The sequence below is a fragment of the Meriones unguiculatus genome, chromosome 10, assembly GCF_030254825.1.
Source record: "Meriones unguiculatus strain TT.TT164.6M chromosome 10, Bangor_MerUng_6.1, whole genome shotgun sequence".
In the NCBI taxonomy this organism is placed as follows: domain Eukaryota; kingdom Metazoa; phylum Chordata; class Mammalia; order Rodentia; family Muridae; genus Meriones; species Meriones unguiculatus.
In genome coordinates, this window is record NC_083358.1 from 109680880 (window position 1) to 109701049 (window position 20170).

Sequence of the window (20170 nt, forward strand, 5' to 3'; positions counted from 1 at the left end):
GGAATGCCACTCTAAACACAATGCTCTACTCATCACTGTAGAAAGTGTGAAAAACACACTGGAAGGTCATGCATGTTAGGGGCACTTCTTTAGTCCCAGAACTGGGAGGCAGAGACAGGCGGCGTTCTGGGAGTCTCAGGCCAGGCAGACCTATTTACAACAAAACAAAAACCACCCTGTCTAGGCAGGGTGTGCTGGCCTGAGCCCACAGTCCCACCCCTGAGGGAAGAGGCTCTCACTGAGTAAAGCCTGGACATACAAAGCTTTCCAGGCTTGACTGGATTACAAAGGGGACTCTGTTAAACAAAATGAGCTAGGTGAGCTGTTTCAGTAAATAAAAACACCTGTTGCCAAAAGCTGCTGACTTCGTTCAATCCCCAGAACCTATATGATGGAGGGAGGGAGGTTCTATTCCTGCAATTTGCTCTTTGACCTTTGTTGTTGATATAAACATGTATTTGTTTTAGTCCCAGATGTGGGGTGTGGGACTGATTCAGATAGTCCACAACAGCAAACTATTTGACTCATGTGGGCTCTGAGAAGAGCTCTTTGCAAGCTGCAAATAGTTTAAATCTGAGGACTCTGAAGAGCGAATAAATGCCAGAGCCCAGGGAGTATGAAGATCGGAGAAAGAACAAGGCTGCTCCTGCTTCCCCTTTGCTGCTCCTAGTTGTTGTTGTGAGATACGAAGATGGAGATCTCCTGAAACAAGGACTGGACTAGCTCCAAGGAACCCGACAACCCTGACCAGCCGGAAGCAGCTAAGAAAGAACTGCACCCCCCCTCCCACCTTCTCTCTCCTGTGGGGTGCTGGGTGTTGGAAGGGATTGTGGTGGAGCAGAGAAAAGGATAAAGAAACGCAAGTGGAAGTTTTTTAAAAGTACGCCAACAGACCTTCATAGATGTGCTGTAGCGCATACGACAATATACTCACAAGAAATAACTGTTTAAAACACACAGCCACACCATACCCACAGCTTCTCTTATTGCCATAAATTCCGCCTAGAAAGATTTATCAACCTAAGATAATTAACCAGAGGACAGGGGGGGCAAGAGACAAATGTAGGACTGGCAAAGAGGCACACACCTGTAATCCCAGCACTCCAGAGGCAGAGGCAGGTACGTTTGTCTGAGTTCAAAGCCAGCCTGATGTAGAAAGTGAGTATTTTCCCCCAATTCTACATGCTACATTTTCAGGACAAGCAGAAGGAACTATTAGGATCTACACAGGTTTCACAAAATGGCAATCCAAGGGTATAATGTTTTACAGTAAACTTTGTCATTCAATAAGAAGGGGCACACTCTAAAACAGCAATAATGGGGGCTTGCCTAACATTCTGTAAGCCCTGTGCTTGATTACTAACAAGACAAAATGGAAAGTACACTATAACATATAAATACGTAAGCAAGTGACAGTCATTTTATAATCAGCTATTACTAAATACATATGTATGTGCTACCTTTATTACAACTATCAACCTCAACATGCCAACATCATCACAAACATGATGACTTCTTTGCCGTCTGAACTCTGAGCAGCTATGTCACTATATAAGAACTTGGTAACTCCCGTTGTAATCACATGAAACCACAGTCATATAGTGGTCTGCTAAGGACCAAAGTGTTACAAAACCACAGTCATACAGTGAGCTGCTAAGGACCAAACTGTTACGAAACTTTTGACTCCTTGATTTTGTGGAGGCGATAACTCAGGGTCAACGTTATCTGACATGAACAGATTATCTAGTTTCCTCTATACCATTCATACATACAACGCTGTTCTAATAAGAGCACGTCACTGTAATTAAGGATACTTTAGTAAAGATAAGCCAATAGAGCTGCTTGGAAAATGTCTACCTTAGAGCTGGAAAAATGACTCATTTTTTAAGAGCAGTTGCTGCTTTTGCTAAGGACCTGGGTGCAGTTCCCAGTGTAACAGGACCTCAGTAGGTAAGGCCCCCAGATCTTAGCACAACTGACTCCATGGGGGATGAGACATTCGGGCTGTGAAACTCAGCATGGAGATAGCACCATCTGCCAAAACTAAAACAAGGGCCTAATCCATCAAAGTCCATATTTCTGGGAAAGTCTTGAAATGTACTAACATTGCTTTCTGGCTTCTGTTAACTGTTTCTAGTTACTGTTCTTGTTAACTGAAATGCGTCAACCCAGGACATGGCTTTTATGCTTAAAAGCTTACCCTGAGAAAGGCTCAGTGCTGCACTGGGATCCTGAACACCCAGTGTAGCTGCCGGTAGGCTAGCAGACCTTCTATTGCATTAAATCCATGTCTGCGCATTCTCTGATAGACAACCCAACACAAACATTCATATCATAGCCCACAGTCCTCTATAATTCCACTTCCAGAGGACCCACCACTCACTCTGGCCTCTGCCAGCACCGTGTGCATGTTGTGCCCTGACTTGCAGGTAGAACATCCAGACACTTAAAAAATAAAAATACATAAATCTAGCAATAACAACAAAAAACAGGGTTTTTCTGTGTAGTCTTTGCTGTCCTGGACCCTCTTTGCAGACCAGGCTGGCCTCAAACTCACAGAGATCCAACCGTGTCTGCCTCTGGAGCACTGGGATTACAGGCATGCTCCGTGCTCAGCTCCTCTCATTTATTAAGATCCACTAAGTGTCAGGGCAGATGTGGTGGCAAAAAGCCTGCAATCCCAGCACTCAGGAGGCAGAGGCAGATAGATCTCTCTAAGTTTGAGGCCAGCTTGGTCTACAAAGCAAGTCCAGGACAGCCACGGCTCCGTTACACAGAGAAAAGCTGTCGCCTAAAATAAATAAATGAATGAATGAACGAATGAATGAAAAAGATCCATTAAATGTCAGGAAGAATTACTTTCAATTGCTGTGCTGGTTGGTTTTTGTCAACTTGACACAAACATAGACCTATCTGAGAAGGGGGAATCTCAACTGAGACACTGTCGCCATCAGATTGGCCTGTGGGCAATGACTCATGAGGAGTGGCCATCTCACTGTGGGCAGTGCCTCCCCAGGGCAGACAGTCGAGAGACATCCAAAAGGGAGGCAAAGGCATGTGGCAGGAACAGCTGAGAGCTCACGTTTTGTTCCACCAACAAGAGGCAGCGAGAACATACTGGAAACGGGGTAAGACCTCAGAGAATGCCCCAGTGACACACCCGCACACATACCTTATCCTTTCCAAACTGGTCCACTAATTGAGGAGCAAGAATTCAAATATATAAGCCCCTGGAAAACATTCTCACTCAAACCACCATACGATCTGAGGCTGCATCAAGTATGAGGCTTGCCTAAAACTACATGTGATGCTGCCCCGCCCCCCACCTTAAACACACAAAATCGGTAATCCCTGCTACCTAAAAGGAGTTAACAGTTCCTGAAGCATGACAGAGTAAAACATCATCAAATTGTACATCTAATATCCACATCCTTTTATAGTCCTCTACAATAGTGACTCAAGACATGAATACACAAGCTGCTAAGTCATAGAAGCAAAGGTTCGTTAAGCACACTGAGATTTGCCCTTTGTATTACAGCCATCATTACACTCTTCCTGGTTGAAGAAAAGACAATGGAGAGGAAGGAGAAATGGAGAGAGAGAGACAGAGAGGCAACTATGCCAGTTGAGTATAACTTTTAACCAACCAGACTGCTGAATGCAGTCTTACCATGAACCTACGCAACTGACTCAGTCAATCCACAGACATGTGAGAACTAGTCAATATTTTTTCATTTTCCATTTGTATAGATGTGCATGTGTGCATATGATAGGCACATGTGTATATGAGTGAGCATGCATGAAGAGGCCCAAAGCTAATGCAGGGAATGATCCTTCATCTCTCTTCTACCTTACTAAATGAGGCAGAATCATTTAGTCACACCCAGGGCTCACGGGAGGGAAACAAAATAATCACAAACTCAGCACTCACATATGTGGGTGTGTGCACATGTGATACACATGTATGCAGACAGGGTTTCTCAAATTCAGAGCTTTCAGCTAGAACTACTCTCCATGCCAGCTTGCTCTGGGGATCTCCTGTCTCTACCTTCCAAGCAGGCTGCCATGTCCACTTGGCATTTATGTAATTTTATTATTTATCCTTAGATTTACGATGTTAAGCCCTTAACCACAGCACCATCTTTCTAGCCTGCTATTTTTCAAGCCATAACTAATCCTATGACTGGCTTATGGAAGGTCTTTTAAATTTTCTGTGCCCTCCTCTCTGAGGTACTACCTCTAAAAATAACAGAATGCCTAAAACTGTCCTAGAAGAAAATGTATAGTTTTAGAATGAAGCATATTTCTTAGGCCAATGAGAAAAGCATGGTAATCCAGAAGTATAAACACACTTCAATAACCTTTGTGGTACTAAGGGTTGAACCCCAAGCATGGGAGACAAGCATTCTACCAAGCTACATTCCCAGTCCACTGATTTTAATTTTATGACATGTACTTATTTATTTATTTGTGAGGGTGAACAGTGCATGTGTCACGGCCAGTGTGTGGAGAGCAGAGACTTTGCAGCAGTAAGTTCTTCAGCAATGTGGGTTCTGGGGCTCAAACTTCGATCATCAGGCTTGGTAGAAGTGTTGTTACCCACTGAACCAGTCAACCAGCCCTCCAGTCCACTGCTTAGAAATCTCTAAAAATAATAATAATAACAATCAAAACTCTTACCTCAAAAATTTACTGCTCACTTCTCCGTCATCATCAAAATCCAGCCTGGGGAAGAGCAACAAAAGAGACTCTGAGCCTATTGGTAATATAGAATCTTAAACAAAGTAAAAACAGAATAATACAAGATCCCTATGTACTCACCTACGTAAAAGAAGCAGACAGAAGCAAAACAAATCTACACTAGATGTTTTTCATAATTTCATAACTGGGCAAAAAAATTGGGCAACAAAAGACAGCCATGGTGGCACATGCCTATAATCCCACCCTCCAGAAACTGTGATGAGAACTGAGAATTCAAGGCCACCCTCAGTTACATAGTGAATTCTAGGCTAGCCTTGGCTATATAATTAGAACCTGTTTCAAAAAGCAAAAGGAAGAAGTGGGAGAACAGCAGCGGCACAAGAGCACGAGTGATCCCTCCGCCAGAATTTGTAAACACCAGGCAAGTACTACACCAGGAAAAGATACACAAATATTAAAAGCTCCCAGGGTCTAAGAACACAGCTCAGCTGCTAGAGTACATGAAGCCCAGGGTTCACTCTCCAGTACAGCATAAAACCAGGCATGGTGGCACACACCTGTAATCCTGTCCCACGGGAGGTGGCAACAGGACAAAAAGGAGTTCTACCTTGGTTATACAGTTAGCCTGGGCTGCATGAGACCCTGCCTGAAAACAAAACAAACAAACGAACAAACAAACGAACGAATCCTGAGATCTATTTTTCCTTTTTACGGTCTACTCTAAGCCCTGTTGTCAGTTTTCTGAAACGTCTTTCAAAGCAGTGACATTACAGAAAGTTGTTAGTCTAAAATATATTCTACACTGCATTCAAGCCACTGCGCTGCGTGGCCAGCTTGGTGGCCACACCTTTAACTCACAGTACTCAGCAAGTCAGAAACAAAAGGACGGTAAATCCAAGGCCAGCTTAAGCTATATGGCTAGACCCTGTCAAAGAGAGAAGCAAGAAGGCAAGATCACATGCACACACAAAATATTGTGGGACATGTGTTAAAAAGAAAACTACCCTCAAGGAGCCAGACAATCACAATATAAAACAAAGAGACGAAGAAAGAGCTAAGAAGATTAAGGAGTTTGCCCCCAAGCCTACAGGCCTAAATAGGATACGTGAGACCCCAATAGCGAAGAAAGAAGTACCACGAGTTGTCTTCTGACCTATACAAACACAGAGATTGAAAAACAGTAACGAAACAAACAAATAAATGAATAAATAAATGTGTACACACACACACACACCACACAAGTGAGACTGTGGTTTGATTTGGTTTTCTGAGACAAGGTCTTTCTATGTAGCTCTGGCTGTCCTGGAAACCACTATGTACACCAAGCTGCCCTTGTCTCTGTCTCTCAAGTGCTGAGATTAAAGATGAATGCCACCACACCCAGACGTAGTGGCACTTGACTGCAGTCCTGGAAGATCATGAGTGGGAGGCCAGCTTGGTATACATAGTGAATTCCAGGGCAACATGGCTACACAGCAGGACTGTGGCAAAGTAGGTGTGGTGGTCACATGTTTTTGTTTCCAAACACTTGGGAAGTGGAACCAAGAACAGGAGGACAAACTAGCTGGGGCTACAGGAAAGCCACGTCAAAAGAGCAACAATCAACAGACTGTTAGAAAACAAAAGAGTAAACGCTTTTTAAAATGTGTTTTTAATATTGAAGAGACCAACTTTTATGACTTTTAAAGACTTTATTTTATTATGTTTCTGTGTGGGGTACATGCACATGTGCAGGTGCCCAGAGTCCAGAAAAGGGCGTCATATCCCCTAGAACTAGAGTCACAGATGGTTTTAAGCCACCAAAATGGATGCTACGAACTGGATTCAGATTCTGTAAGAGTGGTGTGCACTCTGAACCACCGAGCCATTTCTCAGGAACTCGAGATTTCTTTTCATGGATTTTTCCGCAAAACACAGTGGCACTAACCATAATCCTAGCATTTAGGGAAAAATCATGGTTCCCATATCTTATTTCAAAAGCAAAAGCAAAAACAAAACAAAACAACAAAAACAAGATCAGGCAACAGAAAGGGAAAATAGTTCAGTGGTAAAATTACTAGCCAAAGAAAACACAAGGCCTTGAGTTTGAGCCCCAATCCCCACTACACACAAATACAAAAAAATTTTTGGTTCCTTAAAACTCAGTTATGTTATATTGTGAACATGACTTGGTTTTAATCACAGGTGTGTAAATATGGGGCTGATTCAGACTGTCCACAGCAGCAAACTATTTGCCTCATGCAGGCTCCTACTTGGTGTTAGAAGAGATTGGGGTACATACGGAAGAAAGAGATATAAGAAACCCCAAGAAAATAAAGTAATTTCAAAAAAAAAAAGCATCTACAGGTGGTGCCTAACATGGTTGGTAAGGAATGCTATTGAAATAGATTTAAAAAAAAAAAGGTAACTACAAAATTTAGTAGCAAAAAGTGAGTAAAATAGAACCCATTGTCCCACGTACTTCTAAAGGAACCGTGTATCATTTATTTATTTATTTTTAAGTTTAGTATTTTTATGTGCTTGAGGGCTTATGTATCTGGACACCGTATGTAGAGGTCAGAGGACAATTTGGAAGACTTGGTTTTCTCCTTCCATCTTTATGCGGGTTCTGAGGATCAAGTGAAAGTAACTAGGATTATAGGCAAGTGCCTCTAAGCACTGAGCTGTCTCACTGGCCCCAAAGCAACTGTTCTCAATCTGTGGGTCGCGACCCCTTTGGGAGTCACATGTCAGATATCCTACATATCAGATATTTACATTTACATTTTTGGTGGCTTTAAAACTCAGTTATGATCCGTAACAGTAGCAAAATGACAGTTAGGAAACAGCAATGAAATAACTTTATGGCTGGGGTCCCCACACATGAGGAACTGTATTAAAGGGTCGCAGCATCAGGAAGGTTGAGAACCACTGCACTAAAGCAACCTTCTTCTTTTAAAAACTCTTACCAATCTTTGGTAAGGTGTTTAAAAACTGCTTAAGAAATATATATTTTTAGTATTTATTCCATCTTTTCTGTTGTACATTTTTAGTTAATTTGTTTTATTTATGCTTAGTTTTATTTGGAGCTAGAGTATCACTACGTAATCCAGGATGAGCTCATGTCTCCACTTCCTCACTCAGCCCTACTGAGGGCTAGGACTTCAGGTATAAGCCACCAGACCTCATTTACTTTTGCCATGTTCTGTCTTGTACGAGATTTATATATAATATATCGACTATCAGAACTTTAGAAACTTGAAACAGAAAATGCATCTCCTCTATCTTCGTATCTATCAGCAGTCACACTTCAACGCCACATCTGATCTGGCACTTAAATACTTTTGAAACTAAATGATGCTCATTCCAAGTCAAAGAAAGCATCAATAAATTAGCAAAGAAATAAGCTTAGGAAAACAATTTTGAGAATGCAGACACAGAGCTTAAGGAAAGCCAACAATTTTTAACAACAGTGCAATCCTTCTTTGCCATAGTTGTTCACCTTCCAGAATTTTTTTCTTTTTTAACCTGCTTATTAACAAAGATAGATCATTAGAAAACAATTTTAACCTGCTTAGAAATGTTTATGTGAAATATATATAGAAGTGATGAATGTAGAAATAAAATCAGCACTACCTGTGAAATACTTGATTCTCTAAAAGAGGTAAGATGAGAGTAAAATGATAACAGATAAAACAGTTTCATCTTTTTCTTTACAGCTGTATTTTTACTCAAGTTACGTAAACATATTTAAAGAAGTTTACATAAAATAGTATGCCTGCATAAAGAATGATCCAGGGACTAAGAGTTAGTTTGGTGACTGCAGTGCAGTAAGCAATCAATTAAAGCGAGGTCAGGGACAGACGAGCTGAAGCAGCACCTAACTCAATCAAGTTGATCCTACAAGAGAGACAGACACTAACAGCATATGTTCAAACTCACCCTGGCCGTCGCTTAACAGCCCTCTGAACAACAGCTCCTCCACCCTGAATCCCGGGTCCAGCGTTTCCTGAAGCAATGGTGGGGCCCAGAGATGGTACATCCGATGTCATTTCTGTCAGAAAAGCATACCGTCAATATCCTCAAGAATCAATGTCATGATGCTGGCTAAACCACTTGCTTCCACCACAGCTCACCAAGATGCTAAGTATCTTGAAAGGTGGCTTGCTGCCAATGCTGATGACCTTAATTCAATACCTGGCACCCACACGATGGAAAGAGAAAACTAACTCATAAAGTGGCTGATGACCTCCACACATGCACTGTGACATCCCACAGCCATATACAAAAATAAATAAATATAGCTTAAGCCAGGCCTGGTCACAAACATCTGTGATCCCAGTACTTGGAAGACCGAAGAGAGAAAAATCAAGAGTTCAAAGTCAGCAGTGCACTGGGGGAAGGTAGCATATGCCTGTAAATCCCAGCACTCAGGAAGGCAGAGGAAGGTGGACCTCTGAGAGTTTGAGGGCAGCCTGGTCTACAAAGTGAGTCCAGGACAGCCAGAGTAACACAGAGAAACCCTGTCTTGAAAAACAAAAACAACAACAAAAGCAAAACAAATCAGCAGTGGTGGTGCACGCGTTTAATCCCAGCACTAGGGAGGAAGAGGCGGGTGAATCTCTGAGTTCCAGGCCAGCCTAATCTACACAATGAGTTCCCGGACAGCCAAAGCTACAGAGACAAACAAAACCAAAACAAAACAAAAGATGATACAGATGTTAGAATTATCTTAACAGAAGTTTTGCAAGTAGCCATGACAAAAATTCTTAAGCAGCTGGGTGCAGTAGTGCACATCTGTACCCCAGCACTCAGGAAGGCAGAGGTAGACAGATCACTTTGGTTCAAGGGCAACCTGGTCTAAAGGGAATCCAGGACACCCAAGGCTACACAGAGAAACAAAACAAAAACCTTCAGCAAGCAGTTAAAAGAACATTTGGGGGGGAAAGCCTTAGCAAATAAAGACAGGATATGGGGAAAAATTGTAAACTCTGGGAATAACAACTGTAAGTGGGTTAGGCACGATGGTACATCTCTATTACCTTTGCACTTGAGACGCAGGCAAAGGGATTGCATGTTTGAAGTCAACCTATGCTATATAGCTAGTTTGGGGCCAGCACTAGAGAAGAAAAAAAAATTCTGAAATGAGAGAAACCAGGCTGGGGGCAAAAACAAACAGAAGAAAAACTACCAGAACTTCAGATAGCACCGGCGCTACAGCAGAAAGAGCTAACATCTGTAGGAGTCATGGAAAAAGATAAGAAAGAAAGAAGGGCTGAGAAAATAATGGAAAATTCCTAATTTTGACAACAAATATAAACCTACAGAATCAAGAAGTTGCAAAAAACTCCAAAAATGAAAGACACAAGAAACCCATACTAGCACACATTCTACTTAAACTTCTGAAAATACAGGTGTTGGAGGGCTAGAAAGATGGCTCAGTAGGGAAAAGAGCTACCACTGAGCCTGACCAGGAGGAACATGGTCACCTGAGTAAAATACCCAGGATACACAGTAGAAGGAGACAATTCAGGCACGCTGTCCTCTGATCTCTATACATTAGTCAGGATGGGCTCACACACACTCTCTAAAAAAATAAATGAAAAAAAAATATAAAATGAGCCAACAACAGAAATGTTAAATTAGTCCAAAACTAGCCTTTACCAACAGGTAAACTGGGGTAAGGAAGACACATGCCTCAGACAGGAAAGTGGTTACTACACAAGCATAAGGACCTGAGCTCAGACCTCTAGCACTCATTAATTGTCTCATGGGGGTGCCTGGCTTTTGCCAGCTGGTAACAACCTTCCACAAATGGGCCTAGAGCTCTAGGGAATATAAACTTGAGAGCCGACAAAGCAAAGGCAAGCAGACAAGAGCGTAGCACTCATCTTTACAACTCTGCTTTATCTGGGGTGTTTAGGCCTTCTTTCCAACCTCCCAAACGTACACAGGAGAGAGGAGGTTAGTAGGGAGAGGGGGCCTGGACGCCTTTACTTCTCCTGGTGGTTGAAGGTCAAGGATCTTTCAGGGCTATACCAGTCTGCCAACAGCACCGCAGCCAGCGGTCTCCTCAACTGCTGCACGAAGCAAACAGCCAAGCGTTTCTGCCTGCTCCAAACTCCCACACTGGCCAGTCTCTGGCCTCTCCAAACTGATCCACGCCGCAGGCTAACACCTCAAGCTACACTTTCTCTTTCTCGGCTCTCAAATTTATATTCTCTAGAGCCCTAGAGGCCCTCTCCATGCCATATGTGGAAGGCTGTTACCAGCTGGCAAAAGCTGCAGGAGACAATTAACACTGGACAAACTACAGCCCAACTAAAACCCCACCCGTGGGACTAAGACAAAAACATATTTACATAACATAACTGAGATTACAAAAAACCAAAACTTCCGTTACACAAGATGGCCACCCTGTTTAGGTTACTTGGTAAGCTCCAGGCCAATGAGAGACCCTGTCGGGCCCAGAGGGGCTTGCTGAGACTGAAGCATCAACAGAAGACCATGCAGGAACTGGACCTAGGTCCCCTACAAAGACGTAGCAGATGGGCAGCTTAGGCCTCATGTGGGTCCTTCAGTAAGGGAAGCAGGGACTGCATCGGACACAGACTCACTTGCCAGCTTTTTGATCACTTTCCCGTGATGCAACTTGATGAGCTGTTCTGGATGGGAAAGGGAGCTCTCCTTTTCTGAGGAGCAGCGGGAAAGAAGAAAAGGAAGAAAAATAGGGCTGGGAGGGGAGGAGGGATGACGGGGCTACAACAAGGATGTAAAGTGAATGAATGAATGAATGAATGAATGAATGAATGAATAAGATAGCAGAGCAGACTCCGCTAAGGAACACTTGAGGCTGTCCTCTGCTGTATGTGTGCACACACAGAAGAACTCACATAAGCAAATGTTTAAATCATTTTAAAAGTTAAACTGACATCATTCAAAACTGTTACGTATTCCTTCCTGGCCCAAAGCTAGCAAAAACTAGACAGTAAACTAACAACAATAAATGCAGCTGGCTATTCTTCTTTCTGACTTTAGACATCTTCTGAGTCCTAGGCCACCTAGAGCAATTCTTGACTGACTACAAACCTCAAACAAATAACATTACTATTTCCATCCAAGTGTAGAGCAGAGCTTCTTGTAATTTCAGCACTCAGGAGAAAGGCTACTAATCCCAGACCAGCCTGGGCTACACAGTGAGTTCTAGGCCGCCTGGGCTACAGTGTAAGGCTGTCTCATAAATACAGAAATAAGTAAACTTGCATCCAAACTTTCTTGATCCTGAAAGGACAGTTTGGTGACAGGCTCTGAATACTACAGCTCTCTGGTGTATCCACCTGTCCTCCTAGGTGATTCTTCCTCCTGCTCTACTTAAGAATATGACTTTTTCCTCTTTGTCTTTTTTGCATCTCCTTTCTCTGGACAGTACTGACATCTCCAGCCTGCTTGCTTGCTCGCTTTCTCCTCACTGTCACCACCCCTCAAACAGGGTTTCTCTGTGTAGCCCTGGCTGTCTTGGACTTGCTTTGTAGACCAGGCTGGCCTTGAACTCACAGAGATCTGCCTGCCTCTGTCTCCTGAGTGCTGGGATTACAGGCGTGCACTACAGTGTCCAGCTCCAAGTGCACTTAAAGAAGATTTATTTTATTTTTATTTGGGGGTTTGGGATTAGGTATGTACATAATTGAGCACAGTTGCCTGTTGATGCCAAAAGAGGGCAGTGCACGACAGTTGTGAGCCACCTGCTATGGGCACTTGAAATCAAGCTCAGGTCCTCTGCAAGAGCAATACATGCCCTTAACTACTGCGCCATCTCTCTTAGTCTCTTGACTCTTTTATCCATGAGATCAAGAATTTGCTAAAGGGGCCTACCTTGTGTCACAACCTGGTGCTGGGGGTGGGGTGGTATGGCTCAGCCAGTAGAGTGCTTGCCTAGCATGCAAGAGGCCCTGGTGTATTGATGCACCCTATAATTCCAGCACTCAGAGGCTGGGAGGTCAAAGTCATCCTCAGCTACATGAGTCTCTTCCTAAAAAAAAAAAAAAAAAAAAAAAAAAGGGAAAAAAAAGAGCCAGGCGAGGTGGCACACGCCTGTAATCCTAGCACTTGGGAAGGCAGAGGCAGGTGGATCTCTGTGAGTTCGTGGCCAGCCTGGTCTACAAAGCAAGTCTAGGACAGCCAAGACTACAAAGAGAAACCCTATATTGAAACCTGACCCCCCCCCCCCCCAAGAAACAGCATGTACATGTTCTGGAAGGAAGGCAGGACTGCAACGCAACGCTCAGAGGCTATGCTGGATGGCTTCACCTCAACTTGGTACAAGCTGGGAAGAAGGAACCTTAACTGAGAAGATGCCCCCACTAGACTGGTGTGTGGGCAAGCCTGTGGTGCACTGTCTTAATTACTAATTGATACCACAGGGCCCAGCTTACTGTAGGCAATGCCAGTCCTGGGCTGGTGGTCCTGGGTGGTATAAAACAGGCTGAGCAAACCACGGGAGAGCAAGCCAGTAAGCAGCACGCCATGGCTTCTGCTTGAGATCCTGCCTCCAGACCCTGCCCTACTTGAGTTCCTGCCTTGACTTCCTTAAGTGATGGACTGTGACATGGATACGGAAGTATAAACTAAAATAAATCCTTTCCTCCCCAGGTTGCTTTGGTCACACACAGTGTTTTTATCAAAGCACCAGAAGTTACCATTGCAATGGCTAATGTGGGCCCTTGTGTTAACTAAAAGTAGGATGAAAGGCTAGATCTCTGTCTTCATTTTGTCTCCTTTTCTTTGGCTGAAGACACAGAGCTAGGTCACTGTCTTTATCTGTCCTTTTGAGTCACCCTGGATCCCAGCAAAAACAAGATAAAGTTCTGAAACTATGCCTAAGCTGAGACAGGAGAGACTACCTCCCAAATGAGAACAACTGCCTATGAGGAAGAGGCTACACCCAGAATGAACTATCTTGCAGGAAACTGATCTGCGTAGCAACAATTTAACTCATTCACCTAGCAGGACCCTAGACAATGAGACACTGTGTCCAGGACTGCTTCACCCTGCTTGCTGTCCTAACTGTTCCATTTTAGCCTAAAGCTCAAGTTACTAGAGTGAAAAGGACTTAGGGGTCACTGGACCCTTTTATCTGTTTCTTTCCCCAGTGTGGCCACAATGAGTGAATCTGTTTCTTTACCTTTACTTGTCAATTTATTGGGCTAGGTGACTGTGCCTGATCAGCTGACACTGACAGCCCAAGCTTTTCTCCTAAAATTGTAGCTACAGGAGTGGCTATATTTACAAATAAATCAGTTAAAACAGCAAATAATTTACATTACAGAGAATCCACCAACAATAACACAGCAATGCACATATACTAAACAAGAGTAGATATAATGTCCTGTATAATCTGCTACAACTAAAAGGAAAAAATCATATCTGATGATTTGAACATCCCTCTCTTAACAACCAAAAGAACAATTAGAAAATCTGCAGCAAAATGGAAGAAAACAACATTAACCAGAATAATTCAATACCTAGAGAAACGTCCCACCCCAAACAAAGACACATTCTTTTCAAGTGTCCCGGAAGCAAGCTAAGTTACAGCTAAGATGAGAACCCATAAAACAAACTTCAAAAAGTCTAGTCCCAGCACTGAGGAGGCAGAGTTCAACTCCCCTGATGTACACAGCAAGTTCCAGACCAGTCAATATGACAATAACAACAGGAAGGAACAAAGGAAGGAGGGAGGAAAGGAGGGAGGGAGGCAGAGTGGGAAGGAAAAGAAAGAAAAAAAAAAAAAAAGAAAGAACGGGTGGGGGAGTCTCTGCAGACTTGGGGAAGAAACTGTAAGGTCAAGGAATGAGTCAGAGTTCTGTTCTAGGTGCCATGCTGGTAACTCTTGCTCCAGAGGCTCTCACACCCTCGTCTGGTCTCTAAGAGCACTGCACTCCAGGCACACACACAGATATGCACAAGTCCACAAAACAAAAACATACCATAGAGTTGACAAGGCAGCTCAGAGAGTGAAAGCAAGCAACAAAATAGTAAAGTCTAGCTTGGCACACAGAGAAAATAATAAATGCTTAATAAATATGTTCACTTCTTTCTCTAAGCTTATTTCCTTATTGTGAAATGAAGTTACTGCTCTTTGTTTTTGCTCTGAGATAGGGTCTCACTGTGTAGATCTCTGGCCTCAGACCTCACAGAGCTGTGGGGTGAGTGCAGTCTCAGAGACAGGGCTGCTTTATTTACAATGCACTAACTTACTGACTTCTACTTATTAAAATCATGGAAAATAAGACAGAATTCTGAAAAATAGATGGATCTAGCCAGGTATAGTAGGTCATGCTTATAAACCTAGTACTGATGAAGCTGAGGCAGGCTCATGTAGCCCAGAGGTTGGCCTTGAACTCATCACCTACCTAAAGCTCCAGCGTCTGTCTCTCAAGCACTCAGGAGACAGAGGCAGGAAGATGGAGAGTTTACGTCCAGCCTGACCACACACCCAGACTCTGTCAGAACAGCAAGTGAAGCGATTCAACCAGAAGGTTACAGAAGCAGGGCTACCACCAGAGGGTGGGAGAACTGGCTCAGACTCCGCCGAGGTCAAGCTCGGAATCCTGTATTACTACAACGTCTGAATGAAATCAGTTACATGGTTGATAAAACACTAGATAGCCTCAGCAGAAATGTTTTTCAAGATTCTTTATAATTCTGGAACATTAGAGAACCTTTTTCTGTTCTGTATTTACTTTATGCGTGTGAGGGTTTCACCTGCACGTATATATGCCACACAGGCATGCCAGGTGCCCGTGGAGGCCAAGGGAAGGCAACAGCTCCACTGGAATCAAGAGTTGTGGATGGCACCGTGTATATGCTGGGAACCAAAAATAAGTCCTCTCCAAGAGCAGCCAGCGCTCCCATCAGCAGGGCCACTCCCGCGCACGCTCAGTGTTTACTGATGCAAGGCCAACATGTAAGTCTCAACTTCTTAATTTCTAAGTAAACAGAGAAGATTAAAAAATTGGTACAAGTCTATTGCATAAGAATATGCCAACTGAGGTTCCTTTTAGAACTGTTATCCACTGAGCATTGACTGGATTGGTAGAATGTGTGCTCAGATACTCCAAACCCTGGGCTCCATCCCTAGCACAATGGAAGCCAGGCATGGCTGTGCCTTTAAGATCACAGCAGCTGGATCAGAACTTCAAGGCCATCCTCATGACATAGTGCTCCAACCTAGCCTAGTCCAAAGGACACTCTCCTCAAAAACAAAAAGTTTATTGTATTTTAACTGCTTAGTAAAATGGTTCATTATTTAAAAAAAAAAAAAAAAAAAGATTTTGGGGTCTAGAGAGGTAGCTTAGTAGTAGTTAAGACAACTTGCTGTTCCTGCAGAAGACATGAGTTCAGTTTCCAGAACCCTCAGAGCCACCTGTAACTGCAGCTGTAGAGAATCAGTGCCCTTTCCTGACCTCCAAGGGCACCCGCGCTCCCGTGAACAAACCTACACTCAGACATTCAGTAATCACAGTCATGTGCTCGAGAACGGCCCCCACAGGCCCGCACATTTCAACGCTCGGTCCACAGACGGGAGAAGCTGTCCTGGGAAAGTTGGGAGGTGTGGCGTGGGTGGAAGGGTGCAGCCCACCAACACGCTGCAGCCACCATGGGCATGGACTCAACCTCTGAAAATTTACGTCTAATAAATCAATGCTTTTATTAGTTGCCCTGGTCATGATGTCTTTTCACAGCCACAAAAAAGTAACTATGACACCAATGCACATAATTTAATTAACATCTTTAGAAAACAAAGTAGGGCTGGAGAGATGGCTCAGCAGTTAAGACCACACTAGCTGTTCTTCCAGAGATTAAACTCCCAGCACCCACAGGACAGCTCACAACCATCTGTGAACCCAGTCCCAAGGGATCCAACATCTCTCCTGACCTTCCTAGACATCAGGCACTCACAGGGTACACAAACATACATGTAGGCAAAACACTCACATACATAAAATAAAGTGTTTAATTTTAAAATTAATAAATAAGGGGCTAGGGAGATAGCTCAATAAATCAACAAAGACTTGCCAACCAAGCAATAAGGTCCATAGTAACCTCCTGAAACCACATAAAAAGGCATAGCATGGTAATGTTTACTTGTAATTCCAGCACTGGGAAAGCTGATCCAGAGACCCTGGGGGCTCCCCGACCACCAGCTTATCCTACTTGGCAAGCTCCAGGCCAGCAGGAGAGGCCTGTCTCAAAAAAATGGGGTGTGTTGGGGGGGGTAGATGGCTCAGTGGTTAACAGCACTTTCTACACAACCTTGAAGTTTGGATCCCCACACTCACAAAGCAAGCCTAGCATGCTCTTGCATCCATCAATAATCCCTGCACTCTGAGGGTCCAAGACAGGAAAACTGCTAGGGCTTGCTGATTGCCGGCCTAGGCAAACACACAAGCCCCAGGTTCAGGGAAAGCCCTGGCCTCCAAGGAATAAGGCAGAGTTACAGCAGTGGACATCCAACGCCTTCTGGCCTGTGCACGAGTGCACACGCAGGTGTGGACAACCTACACCTGTGCGCACACTATCCACCTACCGCCTTCCGCCACACACCAAAGTGGACAACGCCTAAGGAAGGAACTGACCTCTGGCCTCTATGTGGATCTGTGCACACATACATTCGAGCACACACACAAGGGAACAAGGTGTGATGTTCACACCTGGAATGCTAACATTTAAAACTTAAGGCAGAAAGCTCACTGTGAGTCCCGAATCAGCCTGAGCTACAGCATGAGAACATGTTTAAAACTTCTGCCATGCTGGCCTGGCAGTGGTGGCACACGTCTTTAATCCCAGGACTCCGGAGGCAGAGGCAGGTGGAACTCTGAGTTCAGGGCCAGCCTAACCTACAAAGAGAGTTCCAAGATAGCCAGGGCTACAAAGAGAAACCCTGTCTCCTAAAAGGAATCATTCGTTTAACCTAACTAGTAACAAGGCTGGGGACCCAGACTGGGTGGCTGAAGAGATGTTCAGCTGTTAAGAGTGCTACAGGATGTGCAAGGATAAAAGATGGAACAAAGATTGAGGGAACAGCCAACCAATGACTGGCCCAACCTGAGACCCACTCCATGGGAGAGACTCAACCCCTGAGACTATTAATGATGCTCTGCTATCCTTGCAAACAGAAACCTAACATTAACTGTCATCTGAGGGACTTCATCCAGCAGCTGATGGAAACAGATGCAGACACCCACAGCCAAACATTAGGTGTAATCAGGGAGTCTTGTGGAAGAGTTAGGAAAAGGATTAAGGAGCTGAGGGGTCAAGGACATCATAAGAAGACCTACACGGCCAACTAGCCTGGGCCCATGGGGGCTCATAGAGACGGAACCACCAAAGAACCTGCATGGACTAGTCCTAGCCTCCTACAATATGAAGCTGATGGGCTGCTTCGTCTTCCCTAACAATTGGGAGGGGGCTGTCTCTGACTTGGACTCTGTTGCCTCCCTCTGGATCCCATTTCCCTAGCAGGGCTGCCTAGTCTTGCCTCAGTGAAAGAGAAGGCACTTAGTCCTAATGAGATTTGATGTGCCAGGGTGGGTTGGTACTGGGAAGGAGGGGGGAGAAGGGGGGAGGGAGGTGTAGGTGGGGGAAAGGGGAGTTGGAGGCTGGGAGGAGAGGAGGGAGTGGGGTTGTAACTGATATATAAAATGAACAAATAAATAAATGAAGAAAAAAATGCTTGCTGTTCTTGTAGAGGACCTAGGTTGAGTTCCTAGCACCCACACAGCAGCTCACAGCTACCTTCAGTTCTAGTTCCTAGGATCTGCCTCTTCTTGGGACTTACTTGGGCTCCTGCATGTATGTGGTGTGTATGCAGATATTCAGACACATACCTAGGGATGCATTTCAGTGCCTATCACAAGAATAGGGGTTCAATCCTCAGTGTGGCCAAAAAAGTATCCTGACATCTAAATTTCACTCTCTGGCTTTCTGTTTTCATATAGCTGGAAAAAAAGTAAATTAAAGTACTGATGCTTTTAAAGCTCTAACTTATATGGATAAAGTTGTCCTTAAAGAACTTTTTCTTGGCCTGGCAAGGCGGCTCAACAGTTAAAAGGACTGGCAGTTCTTGCAGAGAACCTGGGTTCAATTCCCAGGTCATGGTGGCTCATAAGCATTAATTAAGTTCCAGGAGCTCTGATGCCCTCTTTTAGCCTCTGTGGGCCCTGCATGCATGAACTATACCTATATGCAAGCAAAGCATTCAGACACATCAACTTTACATAAATAACTCAGGGGAGAAAAACAAAACAAAACAGCATTTGCTACAAAGCCTGAGAACCAAGTTCAACCTCAGGAACCCAGAGGATAGAAAGAGAGAACTGACTCTTACAAGTTATCCTCTGACTATCATATATGTTCCCGAATATTCACAAATATATAAATAAACAAATTTAATTTTTTTTTTCCTAAGTTGGTGTGGTGCTGTACACCTGTAAGCCCAGCACTTGGGAGGTAGGAAAAGGAGGGCTGAATTCCCGGTTATTCTCAGGTAAAAGCAAAGCTCCAGCTGAGCCTGACCTACATGAGACCTCATCCAAAAAGACAAATAAAATGGTGCTGGGCATTCAGGAGGCAGAAGCAGTAGGCTCTCTGTCAGTTCAAAGCCAGCCTAGTCAACATAGTGAGTTTTAGGCCAGCTAGTACTACACAGTGAGACTCTGTCTCAAAAGAAAAAAAAAAGGAAAGAAATTAAATGAGGTGGGAGCGGAGACTGCTTATGGGTAAAGCACAGCACAACTCTCAGGACCTAATTTCAAATTTCCAGAACCCATGCAAAATCTGGTACAGTAGCATATACGTAACCAGTGTTCCTTCTGTGAGGTGGAAGGCAGAGACAGGAGAACCCCTACAGGCCACAGCTGGCCTGGTATGCACAACAGTGAACCATAAAGAGACCCTGTCTCAAACAGGTGGACGTAAGGAAACCGAAGGTTGTCCTCTGACCTCCTCACACATACTGTGGCAAGTGCAGTCCTGTTTGTGAACTCTCTCACACACTAAAAAGGGTTGGGGATATAGCTCAGTGTTACTGACTTATATAGCATGTGAGTAGACCTAAGTTCAATACCTAACACCCCTCCCCCCAGAACTGGAACTCAGGTCACCAGCAAGACTAATCCACTGAGCCATCTCATAGCAACCTAGATAGATATATATGTTATTTTTATGTATATGGATGTTTTTGCCCACATGCACGTCTGTGAATCACATGCACACCTGGTGCCCACATAGGCCAGAAAAGGCCATTAGGTCTCCTGGAACTTGAGTTAGAGACGGTTGTGTGCAGCCATGTGAGTGCTGAGAATTAAACCCGGATTCTCTAAGGAGCCAGCCAGTGTTCTCAACCACTGTCTCTCCAGCACACAAATTAACATGCTCAAGCATGTTTCCAACCCTAAATAGTAACTTAACTGAAGTTTAAAGAGAAAAGTCT

General features: G+C 44.0%; 1 protein-coding gene across 7 annotated transcripts in view; it reads right to left on the minus strand.

Annotated features, from left to right (window-relative positions):
• The window catches only part of Arnt (aryl hydrocarbon receptor nuclear translocator), a 64557-nt gene that overhangs the window by 40745 nt on the left and 3642 nt on the right, over positions 1–20170 (minus strand). For 6 of the 7 annotated variants that reach the window (XM_021627788.2, XM_060393104.1, XM_060393103.1 and 3 more), the window contains exons 2-3: positions 8623–8734; positions 4681–4725 (exon numbers count right to left, since the gene is read on the minus strand). In XM_021627788.2, the coding sequence (XP_021483463.1) occupies positions 4681–4725; positions 8623–8734 (157 nt within the window). Of the gene's footprint in view, positions 1–4680; positions 4751–7820; positions 7830–8622; positions 8735–20170 lie in introns of those variants that run through there. The other variant, XM_060393106.1, reaches the window with a different exon arrangement.